The sequence below is a fragment of the Genypterus blacodes genome, unplaced genomic scaffold (assembly GCF_046128005.1).
Source record: "Genypterus blacodes isolate CSIRO-AG114 ecotype Tasmania unplaced genomic scaffold, CSIRO-AGI_Gbla_v1 ptg000111l_1, whole genome shotgun sequence".
NCBI classification, from domain to species: Eukaryota; Metazoa; Chordata; class Actinopteri; order Ophidiiformes; family Ophidiidae; genus Genypterus; species Genypterus blacodes.
The window spans coordinates 1168357-1182312 of NW_027466915.1; the positions used below are offsets into that span (position 1 = coordinate 1168357).

At 38.7% G+C, this 13956-nt stretch overlaps 1 protein-coding gene across 1 annotated transcript in view; it reads left to right on the forward strand.

Moving 5' to 3' along the window:
- Nucleotides 1-2912: 2912 nt before the first annotated feature.
- LOC143009246 (kin of IRRE-like protein 3) overlaps nucleotides 2913-13956 on the forward strand; it is a 53704-nt gene continuing 42660 nt past the window's right edge. Inside the window, exons 1-2 of the mRNA XM_076161305.1 lie at nucleotides 2913-3045; nucleotides 5957-6114. Coding sequence (XP_076017420.1) covers nucleotides 6103-6114 — 12 coding nt within the window. The 5' untranslated portion in view covers nucleotides 2913-3045; nucleotides 5957-6102. The remainder of the gene's footprint in view (nucleotides 3046-5956; nucleotides 6115-13956) is intronic.

Below are 13956 nucleotides of genomic sequence, written 5' to 3' on the forward strand. Positions count from 1 at the left end.
ATTACCTTACAGAATTTCTTTTATTGTGTGTGATAATAAGAATATGGAAACATATTTGCCTCTGCATACCTGGGGGAATGTGGGTGTGGGAAACCGTATTTTTGTAAACAGTGGAAGGAGGATGTGGAAGCCAAAGGGCACTCAGGGACATGGAATACCTGTAGCAAGGTGACAGGTAGTAGCCAAGTGCAAGGCTGAAGAATAGATTCATGGTTTTCAGCTATCGTAAACACACAGATGGCAGGTTGATTATGTTTAGCAAACATTGCCTAAATGAATGTTATTCAGTCTGAAAGCACAAGTTGGAAATAAGTCATGACACTGACTTTGGCTGGGATAGTAGGATGTGACAGATGTTTTGTAAGTACGACTTAAGTCTTGGCACTAGTCCAAATCTTGAAATTTGAGTTCTAAACAAACCTGATGCTTTGAAGAATCGGTATTTCTATTTGTTATAACTTAACTTACTTATTGTTTCATTTCTGTATCTTTGGTTTGGCGAAGATAACATCTTAACGTTAGAGTTTAAGGCTGAAGTGACATCACAAAGCAGCGTTGTTCATATTCTTCAATTGTGTCAAAACAGCAAATTTACTTTACTTTACTTTAGTTACTGAAGTCAAAGTTGACTCGAAGCCACATGAGTCGAGTTCACCCACACCTGGAATGTAAAAACCCTTGTGACACTTTGTGATCCAGCGCTGTAAGCCTCTGTTAAAATTGATTACAAAAATAGACAATGCTGTTGTATACATATATTTAACTGTGCATTCCCAGTGACATAAATCCAACGGAACAATTGATTTCCAAACAAAACAAGTCATATAAAGTTTGTATGTTGATAATGCAGAATAAAAGCATGACATGATGATGCCATAGAAATCAGTTTTACAAATACCCCCTTCATCTACATAACATAAATAAACAATTATAACACAAATTATACAACAATAACACTTAATATTACATCCTCCACAAACACTAACAATATACATACATACACAGATTTACTAGTGAGACCACAACAATAATGTTGTTACATCCAGTAACTATCACTGAATAGTTTGTGGAGTCTATGTTCTTTATTGTTTTCAGTGCTAATATTGAGATTTGTGGTGTTTCCAGTAAACCTGAAATGTCCAAACCTCAAATCAGCAAAGATAAGGTTATATTAGTTAAATTATATTAGTTTGCCTGGAGAGGACAAGATCTGGGATCATGAGCTGTCCTTCAGTCTTATCTTAAACATGCTCAGGGATGGAGTAACTTAATTATAGATACAGTAACCACTTTGGTTTTGGTTGAATGAGGCTTTGGCTTCTATTTGGTTTTGTTAGAATTCTTCCGGCAGAATATGATCTAGAATTAGAAGACTGCTGAAGCTTGTCCAAATCTATCTACCTGGAGGTCTCATTCAGTCAAGTGGGGGAGATGAAGTTCACTTGAGCATTGTCAGCTTAACAAGGGTTGGAAATGTGTAACTGAATCAAACTGATGATGATGACCAAATAACAGAACTCTGTGAGAACAGTGGGAGGCAAACGATCTCATGAGCCCTGAGGGACCTCAGGGAAGATGGGAAGTAATGAAGGCAGAGACTCTCTCTATGAAACCTAATTGACACAATTACCCTGTTGGAAAAATTGATTTAAACTAACAAAACATAAATATCGCCTGAGTCTCACTGTTACCTTACAGGACATGGCTTTTGACGCTCTTGCACTATAAATCACTGAATTCTAAGCAAATGCAGACGTTAACCCATGTAATTATTATACCCCATGGCCCAAATGGAAACTTCCATTAGCTTAATTTAGATTTGATGAAATCTAAATGATCCCCATGAGGAAAATGGGTCACCACAGCAGCAGAGCGTGATATAGATAAGAACAAGACAAACTGCAAGTAATGATGTAATAAGTAACTGCACAGTCAGACACATTTAGAAGAATACAACAAGCTCACAAATCACAATCCACTTCTCCTTTATAAATCTATTAGTTCTTGGAATCTTTATCTCCAGCTATTCATGTGAACTGCTCGTCATTGCCTCGCTTTAATAACAACGAGTTGATTACTGATTTTTCTGGGGAATTGTAAGGATTCTTTGTTGTTGTTGCATATCAGCTGCATTGATTTGCGTTGAGTGTGTGGTAAGTTAGAAGATGGACAAATTACTCACAGCAAAATCTTTATTGTCTTACTCAACTGATTTAACCCCTGTAAGACTTCCACCTCTCCAGATGGCCTCAGGTGAATGGAGATTAGCTTGATTCTGAACTTGTCAGTTCATCACCCTTGCGTTAAACCCCATACTTCATATCGCAGGTTTAATGACTATTTTATGTCACTCTAATAGAAACAATGTATTTGGATAATTACTTGAAATAGTTTGTGACTTTGTTCTAGCGGTTCATAGTTTCAAAATAAATGATTTTGTGTGCAGATCTTGGTGACAACAGGATAAGGTCAACTTTCACTGAGTCATAAATGATACCTCACTCTGAGAAAGATTAATTATCAGCAGTAACTTTTTTTGTCATTGAATACGAGTCAGCCTGGATATGCTGTGGTGTGAATTAATCAAAGTGTGTATTTAAAGTAGAATCTGGAATGAAGAAGGCTCTGTTTCAACATTTGTGACATTTTTTCTGTAATTACTTTTCACAAGTGTTCAATTTCTATATGAGCTGTAATCGCAAATATAGTCTTATCTCATGTCTACTTTACTTAGTTGTCTATTATAGTGATATTCAACCACTGTGCGTGAGAGATCGTAAGCTGTGCCTGCAATGGCGAAATAATATATATCCTCGTCTATGTGTACTGACCTGACCTGCCCAGTAGGTGGCAGTAGCGAAATAATGACCTTGTAAATTTAAGACGGTAGAAGTAGTGATGTGCGCGAGAGGTGTCGGTGACAAGACGTACGGCAATGGATAAATATTTAAAAAGGAAAAATGAAGACTCCCAACTGGGCCCTGGAAAAATGCTAACCCAGATGAAGAGAGTAACATGAGTGGTGGTCAAAAGAAAGCAAAAACGGTGAGCTCAAGCATATACAGCGAATTTATTTTCAATGCAATACTTTCTTTTGGATTTACTGTGCACCGACTCCGTCATGCTTGGTGTGTGGGGAAAAGCTTGACAACAGTGTCATGGTCCCAAACTAGCTTAAACGCCATCTCCAAACAAAACGCCCGTCACTTCAAAGCAAGAACACAGAACAGGCAACTTTTGTGAAAAAAAACTACAATGGTGTCTGCGATAGCTCTCAAAGCTAGCTTGAACTCGTAGCCAAATCCAAAAAGCCACACACTATGGCAGTGACATAAATACTACCTGCCTGCAAAGCCATACCATATTATGAACCATTATTCTACATACATATTTCCATCAGCTTACTTGGACTGCTCCACTTACTACCTGCCTGCTTCTGTGCATAAGTCTGTGTCTGTGTGTCTCTCTCTCTCTCGTTCGTGTAAATACAAAAAAAAAAACTTTTCTATCCATCTCTACTCTACACACACCTGATTCCTTTTGTGCACTTGCTAAATATGCACAGTACTTAAGGACCAGGATGAGCCTTCAAAGAAGAAAAGAGGTCATATTAGACTGTTTTATCTTACCTGCAGCACCCTTCATCATCCTCTCAAAAATATTTTCGAGGTTATTTGGTGAGCAAAATAAAGCCTGTATACATGACATTCAAGCACAAGTGTACAGATCCAAATGTGAAAACGTGTTGTCATCACTACACACTGCCAAATTATTTGCCACCGTTTTGAAAGGATCGTGGAGGAGGGAATTGAACACTTACCGATAGGTTGAACCTTTTTTCTGCGGAGAAAAAGCACAGAGAGAATACATTACCACCAAATGAAGTGGAAACTTATGTCACTTACTGACTCCAGTACTTGTGAAGTGCAGCTTGACTTTTACATGTGCAAAGAAAATGGTGTTGAACCGGCACTTCCCCGTCTATCACTCTCTTACTCAACTTAGTTTCTCCTTTCCTTTCTTCCGTGCACTCAGGATGTGCTGTCTGTATGTTGCCTTTGATTCTGACTTGCCCCAGTTATGCTACCTAATAAACAGAGTGCTCAATCAATAATCCACTAAAGTTCGAATTAAATCCTTGGCGATCTGATCCAGTTTCATATGAGAAAGTAATCCGAGCTCCATGCTGCATCTAAGATTAGATTTTTCTTTTGTAGCGAAATAGGACTTGTGAATTATGAATTTTGTACTCGTTATCAGGGCACCACTTCAAGGGTTTGTATTTTATTAATTGATTAATCCAGGCGAAATCAAAATCAAATCCAATCAAACTCATTAAATTCAGATCAATCACAAGGCCTTTGTTCGACTTGTTGCCTGACCTCTTTGCATTCCACGGAAGGAGAGCAGCCAAAGTTGCTAGTTGAGTTTTTTGTTTAATTGACAGCATTCATTTATTTGGTATTTACTGGTATTGTGAAGTCAACAGAGAAAGCATAGGTGAATTAAAATGAGGACGACATCACCAAACTGTGGGCTGGTTCACAGCACTCACACGGGTCAGTTCACTTTCAATATCTCTCACCCCAGAATGTCACTAGAAACTGCAGCTTACCAATGACAGGCCTCCCTCGGAAAACTTACAGATTTCAATGTAATATTTATATTTATATAGTTTTACTACTTTTAATATTTCTTGTTTTAATAAGATAAGATAAGATAAGATGAAAGTTTATTAACCCGAGGGAAATTACTGAAATAATATATTTTTTTAAATGTATTTATTTTTTATAAACCCTAACGTAACTGATTAGTGACAAAAAAACAAATAACATTAATAGAAAAAAGCTAAAAGGCTAGAAAGAGTAAGAGCACAAACTGTTGCTGGCTGCCGCTCCAACAGCACCGGAACCTGATGTCAGTTTTACTACTTTTTCCAAAATTAGAAGTAAATGTATCCGTGCACCACTTCAACAGCTTTTAATTCATTAATTTCAATGTAAAGAAACATTACTGATCTTCAGTATCTAGATGTGTGGGTGATCAATCAGACACCAATGCATATTCCCAACCTGCGTATGCTTGTTATGATGAAATATCTGTGTCAAACCAAACCAAACCAGACAAAGGGTGAATACAACAAACGTGACAATCCATTGACTAGTTTGGACCAGATTTTTACAATAGGTATGGAAACCACCTTAGAATCATCTAATGCATCCAATTCGGTCACCTTAAAACTGAAACAAATAGTTGTCCTATACATTAAATGACATACATGTGATATACATTGTATACAGGCCCTGCTTACCAAGGATGTACTATGTGGAAATGGCAGCTGACAATCCTTCTCAGCAATTAACTTTAAGTTCAACGTCTAATCCGATTGGATTGAAATCCCGAGACTTAAGCTCTATCTATGCAAAGTCAAATAAACCCCATTTGCTTGCTAAAACCATCAACTCTACACTTCAGGGGGATGCAGTTGTGCTAAAATCACTTGAAAAAAAATGTTATTGAAAAAAGATCCGTTGCTTTGGTTACTTACAATGAACAACTACCGAAGTGTTTTGCTCTTTAAAACCATGTAGGTCAAACAATAGTTTAGGACCTTGAAATCCCAGCATCTAAAGTTCACTTCTCTGTTGGCAGGGCACATTCATCGGACTGCTCTTTGTTTTGTAGTCTGGGCAACAACCCAAGTCACTCTGATGCAGATCAGATTCTTTTGTGTGGGTTCCCATGCAATTAGTCCTGTTTCTGAGTGGGTGAAATTTCTTGGCAAGTTTAATTCTCTTTGGTTATCACATTGTATAACTACAACTCTACTATCTACTACACAAAATGAGAGCGTTTCGGCTGCATCATCGCTGTGTAAAGCTCTTTGTTCATCAGATCTTATATACTTGTGTCTCAAATGTTTGAAAAGGATTAAGTTGGAAATCTCCCCCTACAGTTCCTCCCGATGACCCTGTGATCGTGGGCGCCCCTGTCGTGAGTTTACGGGCTGGGGATCACCTCAACCTCACGTGCCACGCTGACAACGCCAAGCCTGCAGCGTCCATCATCTGGATCCGTAATGGCCTCGTCCTGAGTGGTGCCATGTACTCTAAGGTAAGACAGGATGCAGCCCACTCTGGCTGCAGTTTTGGTATTGTGTGTTTAAATTACATAAATGATGTTTAGGTCTATTAAGGTGTATGATGCAACTGATGAAGTGAATAAGAATAGTGGTGTGTCCCTAGATTTCATAGAGGAAAAACCAAGATATTAAAGCCAGTGCATTCATACTATACAACTCCTTGATTGCTGACATTGCTCAACAACAGCAACAACAACAACAACAACTGTTATAGCTAAATGACAGTCCCATCATCTGTTGTAGGTTATTCCACCTCCTCTTTGGGCTCTTTGTATTCTTTCGGCACACTGCACCCTCACCCTGTAGAGCAGACTGTCAACGTACCCTTATCACGCTCTTGTTTGGTTGTACACTGCCTGCACAACTTTAACTTCAAAACTGGAAAGCCTACCACATCTGTCGCTGGTACCCATAACTTATTGTAGTATCCACATCAGTACAGTACAGTTGGAAAAGAAATGGCTGCACCAAACCTTGGCTGCACCTCTTGTGCATTTCCTTAAAAGCAGGGACGACTGATGCTGATCATTTCAGCAGAGGAGGCAAGAGTGTAAATAAATATTGCATTATTGATTTATACATTAATCAATATACTGTATTATACTGATCCCCGGCACTGACCACTACTGCAGCCCACCAGTACTGTCACACAATAACACACTTTGTCTCACAGCAAGCTGATCAATCCCTCTCTCATCACATTGCAGCAATTACAGATTCAATCTTATTGCCGCTAATCTCTAGATAGCTTCAAATAGCCGTGATAACTAACACTTAATAATCACTCTTATTGGTCATTCACGTATCAGATTAGCTGTGGCCCGTCAGCCACTTGTCAGATGGCTCCTCTAGCAAGCAGCAATGCAAACCTCTTGGCCTGGCTTCGGCCCGGCGCACATCCTTGCTTAAAACAACAAATATTCTAGCAGGTTTTGTACTAAACCACACTACAGGGGCTGGAAGTGCCCTGCACGTTAGTTACAGTTAAAGGGTGTTTTTACTGACAAGTGGACCACCCTGCCATTCCACACTGAGACTCAATACGCCTTGAAAGATTGGCCTTGTACATGTTGTTGTCATGTCAGATGGATAAGATGTTGACCTCAGTGATAGCGCTGTAGCTGAAATAGTGATGACACTAGACATGCAGAGAATGATCCTCGCTGTCCAGTGGGCAGTCTATTCACTCCTCATGAGTACTTCTGTCTATGTCTTTACCCCTGAAAAGGTCTCCTCAAGACATCTAATCAATAAAGAGTTGTTTAAACCATAACGTAGAGAGCAACAGCCGATGTATGTGTCTCTTCATATGCACTTTCTTTACCGTGATCTGTGATATTTTCAATTGACAATATACTGTATAATTATCACTGCAAGTACCTTGTGTTTCACCATAGTGCATTTGAAGAAGCACTGTGTAATTTTGGAGCCCTCTTGCCTTGAGTAATTGTCAATTGTTTAGCTTTATGTTACAGTTGCAAATACCTACTATGGAGTTACAAAGCTCAGCATAAAGCACTGCAGTTCTCTGATAGATAAAATGCAAATTGTATTTCACGTTGTCTTAACATTATTAAGATATTAACTTGATGTACGTACCCCCTGACTGTTAAATAAGGGCTGCTTTTCCCCGCAACCCAGAGATTTAACACACTCTGTTTTGCGGTCGCACATTTCCATCGTCTACCCTACCACTCTAATAGGCTCGTTGTGGGTCCTCTGACGGCGCCACGGTTCACAAAGCATAGCGTCTCTAATGAACTGCCATGTAGCAATCTGACTGTAGAGCTTATCCATTTTTATTATCCAATGATTGTACGCTGGATGGGACTATGGTCAGGACCATTAGCCTGCATCAGCTAACCAGCTGCCAAAGTCATCGTTCAGTGCCTCCCTGCTTACCACGTTTGCTTCCTGGGTGATGGCTGCCAGTAGAGTCCCAGTGGCCTTGCACAGTGTTGTTTTTATTGCACTTGCTGAGATTAAACACCACTCTGGTACTGAGTTCACTCAGATGTAATAGTCACACAGAGAATACAATAAAAAGGTTTTAGTTATACAGAAAAAACATTAAAAGGCCACATGCTTCCTCCATTCATTTGGCTAAAACACAACAAAATAGCTAAGAACTACAAGACAGACGTAACACACTTTTGGGCCGGCAAATTTTAAAATGATATTGCACAAACAAGCCACAGAAAGGAGCCCTGTTTGCATATACCCTACTGAATTTCATTGGCTTGTCCCTGTACTTTGCTCAATGACTTTGAACTCACAATGTTCATTGCAGCATTGGCCTTCTTCTTCCGGAATACTTTATTGTCAGTTTGAAAGTTAACTGTTTAGGCCACTAACTCTGTCAGGTTCCTTTTTTTCAATCTGCAGGATGTTAATAGATAGTCAGTGATGTGCTTTTTTTTTTCCATGCTCCCTTTTCAGACATTGGTGTCTAATAACGATGACTAAAAGAGGATGAAAGTGGACATTTGTGTACTTAATCTATTTGTTGATAAGGGTCATTATGGTGATTGAAAACAAACTAAGCGACAGATTGAAACCGGCTAACGTGACTTGTGTGGATTTGATTTTTGACAAACTTTCATCACGAAGGGCTCAGAGCCTAGGCAGCTTGCTGTGATGTTGGTCAGTGGCAGCTGGGTGTATTCTTTGGCTTGCACTGCTGCACATTTTGAGCTCTGAATGATTGTGACTTTTTCCTCAAATTGGAAATGTGTGCTGGAAAGGGATTTGCAAAGCCAGGTTCCAGCTATTGTCATATGCAATCATACACAGCATGGTCAGAAAAGCGGAAGAGGGCATAGGGAACATCTTTGTGGAATACTAAAGGCAAAAATTAAGGATTCATTTTCTACACCAAAACTGAATTAAACACAGGGGGGGAACCTCACCATCATTTCACAACTTTCAATAAGACAGTTGTCATGTTCTCTCAATTGTTTGTGATTTTGTTCCACACACACACACACGCACACGCACACACACACACACACACTGATTCACATACAACTAATCCAACTCTTTGATCATGGAGCTTTCGTCACGGTTGTAAATTCAGTAGCGACAGGACAAAGATCTAAAATGGTTTTGCCGACAAAAGTCCCTCAGTCTCTCAACACTCGTGGTGTGTAAAGCAGCGGTTGTTTTTTGACATCTCAAATAGTGGAGATTTTAATTTTTGCTAAATCAAATCAGATGATGATCCCGGGACAGGATCACAGCCAACATGGAACTGTTTGCTGTAGTTTAATGACAGCTGAGCGTTTTTTAATTTGATCCACAGGGGGAGATGCAGAGATGCAGCCCCCTTCATGCTTTAAACATGACAAAATTGGGGATGTGCTCCAACATTGTTAATTATAAATGTCATTGGCAGTGTGTCCACTTTGTTCAGTCCTTGGCTCAAAAAGTAAGGGGTACTTTTAAAGGCAGATTCCCCTGCTGTGTGATCTGGCTTCAGTTGATTTTGCTCTGTAGCTGTGGCAGGCCTGCGCTAGGGCTCTCCATTCATTAGAAACTCATAAATTAGCCAGAGCCCCAGTCACTTGAACATGTTTATTAAAGACAGACACATTCTCTGTCATCAATAATCCATATGTGGCATTTTACATTACATTACTCTTCCATGATGACAGCAGGAACATGAACATGTGATTTTAGAAGGAGGTCTACACGTAAAGTAAAGGTTATATGTATGTCCTTAATGCCCTGAAGTGTTTTAAGGTACGTAATATATGCATGAAAGTCTGCATTTATTTATTTGCTCTGCCTTCACATATACATTATCTGCACTCTGCAGAGAGATACGTTTATCCTTAAGAGTGAAATTGCATCTATTCAGGCAAGGGATTATTAATAATTCAAAGAATCACTTCATGTCATTCATTTGTCATATGCAAATGTAGCCATGTGTAAGAGGGGCCTATAATTAGTGTGTGGACCCAGCGATCCATGTCTTGATAGACTCAATATATTCAAAATGAGACATGAGTTTATGTTTGTGACTGATCTAAAAATACTGGCTATTTGGTGGAAGCTTTCATCAAGTCTGTTGCTCTTTTGCTGCAGGTACTAATGTACAATGACGCTATTAAGATGTATTGCTTCTACACTACATTATGCTAAATTCACTTGGATTAGTTAAACATGTGTCAGGCAATTACCAAGCTGTCCAAGGTCAAGATCTCTACCTAATTAATATACAATATATATATATACTTTACATTATATGCTTAAATAATCTATTATATGTTACATAGCAGAATTTCTTAAACATATTATGACAGAAAAGTGAACTGCCCAGCAGCTCAGCAGATGACTTCAGTGCCTCAGCTCTTACAGTCCATCTGTCCAGCAAATGACGTCCCATTGGACACTACACTTCAGATACACGAGGGTGCATGGACTCAGATGGTTGTTATTTCAGAAGGTATTATTAACATAACTGAATCAGAATGTCGCTCTTCTTTTCACCATTTGCTGGTGGAAGTTTTGCATGATCAAATCCAGTTATCAATTTCCAGGAAAGATATCAAATCATAAAGCATTAAGAGTTGAACAAACACAGTTTCATTTGTGCTTTTATCTTAATTTAATTACATTTTTTTGATCTACACCCTGCACTACACTCCTTGTCCAATTTTTTATCATTGGTTATGGTTTCCAGACTTTGGTAGCACCTTCACTACAGCAGACTACGGACAAGACTGCATTGATGCTAACACCTTATGGTTATGGACCATCAGATCAAGTATATGATTTCAGACAGGGTATAAAAACTGTGTGAAATTTTCAGTCAACTCTTTTGAGAGAAGAGGACTGAAACGGTGTGAGTAGGAGGCAGCATTGTTATGAATCCATCTAATATCTATCCATCTAATAACATCTTTTTCTCTTTTATCCAGCTCAGCAAGTGACATCCCGACCATAAAAAAAACCTATTCAAACTAATTAACACAAGGAGAAATAGACCAAACAGGAAAATGGAGGAAAGTAGAAGGCGGAAATACCAGAGCCCCTGAATTTTAATATATTTCAAAGACCTTGAATTCAAGAAAATATTTCAGAACAAACTGCAACAACAAGTCCTTTGAAACCATTTAAACCCTTCACAACTGCTTACTATCTAAGATCCATTGTCACTGTGAATCATCACATATTGCCAGGCAATTTTGGCAATGGAAAAGAGACTCATTACAATGGAAATCAGACTTGTGGGAATGTTGCAACAGCCAATAGCCAAACCGTCTTAACATAGTCGACCTCTGAGCGAAGCCATTATTTTAGCTAATTCTATTTCATATGCTACTGCTCTGGTAAAATAAAGTGAGAGTGTGCTGTGATGTCGTAATACTTGATTACTCAGATGGTGTGACTCTATGTGATATCAAATGTGTGATTTAGTTGAGAAGATGTTGAATTATCAAGATCCCTAGAATGCTAGACAATGTCTAGCATCCTAGATAGGGGGTTGGCATGGTTCTGTCCCGCTGCCTTGCATGGGGGGATCAATTGTGTGATATTGAAGATCAATTTGAGTGTCTGTTAATGTCAGAAATGTACAGCTCACAGTAACTAACACAACAGACATAAAGGGAGAGCTGACAGAGTGTGATCTACTCTTCATCTCAGGGATCCGTACACTTATTTATCACAGTCCCATTGGATTCTAGATTGGCGGTAGACTTTACAACATGCAGTTTTTGTTGTATAGATAATAACCTGTATCTATATACATCTGTATCACATACATCATATTTCACATCTTCACATTTCACAATTCTTCACAAATTCTGTTTGTGTTTGAAAATATCCTTTAGCTACTAAATATTGGCAACAATGAGGTTTTCCTACTAATGTTCATGTCATTTCATCTGAAAGGAATCCATTGTAGTCTATAATGAATGAATCACATTCATCTGAGTGACCTCCTGCTGAACAGATGTTGAGGAAACTGATAAGCAAACAGTGTTAAGAGAAATTATTTGTATAGAGGATACAGTTTGTTATTTCAGCTTGTGATGAGTTGGTTCTTCTTTCCAACTCCTATTGTATATTTCACGTGACAGAGGTGGAGGTCTGATTTTTCCAGAGTCTTTCCAAATTTAACATGAATTGCAATGTTGACTTCAGGCATCAGACACACACCAACCAAGAAATGTCTTGGTGATGTGTAAAATCTTAACATGTATGTCTTCATGAACTTTGCCATGTGCGGGTATGGAATTCAAGTATGATCAATGTTTTTAACAACCCGAATTCATGTCACTTGTGACTGAACTGGTTCAGTAAATGAAGTCCAACCATTCTAAGATTTTTGCATATTTATGAAAAACACACTAATCACAGCATGGAAAAATCATTGAAAAGTTTCTGAATATAATCGGCAAGCTAGGGGGGCACTGGTAGAGTTCATACCTCTGCCAAACTATTGCTCTGTCTCTCAATTATGACATTTAACAGGTAATTGTTTGGACAGTGATCACAGGTGAGCAACTACAGTATTTTTGCTAAGGGGTACAAGAGAATAGCAGGCTGTTACCCAAACTAATAACTTGATTTTTGAAAAACTATGTTACTCATCTTTTCCATCATTTATTGAAAATCAAAAAGTGATTTGATATATTGGCTGATCGAACAGAGCCATACTCTGTGCTCTCTACTCATTGCTAATCAAAAGCTAATTCTCCTGCAACCCATTTGTGTTCCATTAAATGGGCCGAATGTAACTTTATTTTCAGCTTGCTCTACTTCCACTTGATCAAAACACTTTTTGTCAGGAAATTGCTCAGTTAGTCTGTGTCGGGGTTTTTCAAAAATAGATCAAATATATGTTGTGTTTGTATGTCTATGCATTTGAGAAATACAAATGAGTGAGCCTTGGGAGAACTTAAGTCTACCTGCTTGCTTGGATAAAGCAGAGCTACATCCCACTTTTGCAGGCTGACCTTCAAATTAGAATCAATTCTCAAAATGAAACATTAAGACTCTTAAGTCACAATAACTTAAGGACTTTTTTATATATATTTTTGCAACAAACAACACAGAGTCTTCTAAACTTCTAAGCTCCGGTGTCAGCTGATTGTCACTGTTATTGTTAATACTTTCACAACTATGCTACACAATGTTACTGATGCAAGAAAGAAATGTCTTGGTGGAACTTTTTGCTGCTAAATGAGTTTGCTCATCTGTGCATACTGACTGCTGTGCACAGATTTCCATTGTTTCACCCACTATAGTATGTGACCCGTACAAAGCAGCTGCCGTGTGTTTATAAAATATGAAAACAGGAGAAGGAAGGGCAAACAGACAAAGTAATACAGATTTCTTACTTTCTTTAAAACAACCACCATAGATACATAACAGGCATTTCTAGGTAAAATGTGAATGTGTAGCAGAGTAAGAGTTACAAGGATAATTAGAAATATTTTAAAAACCCCAGACATGAATTACTTGTATTCTAGTCTCAGGTAAGGCCACAGTGGTTCATACACACAGACAGGAAGGGATCTACTCCTTTCCTGTCTATTACCAGATGTACCTCCTTGTGTCACACTCAACTAGTGTGGTCCCAAAGTGATGAATATAGTGGTGAATACCCTGAATACCCAGGAGACCATCTCCCAAGGGACCGGATTGGTTCTCAGATCCAGCAGAAATCTGGACAGTCAAGTTGTAGAAACACTTACCATCAAACAAAATCAGTATTGTTCTGTTCCCCTGGCTGGGAAGCAGGGGTGCCCCAGTGGGACTGGGTAGCCCACTCGTACCCTAAAGGCTTTTACTTTATGCTATTG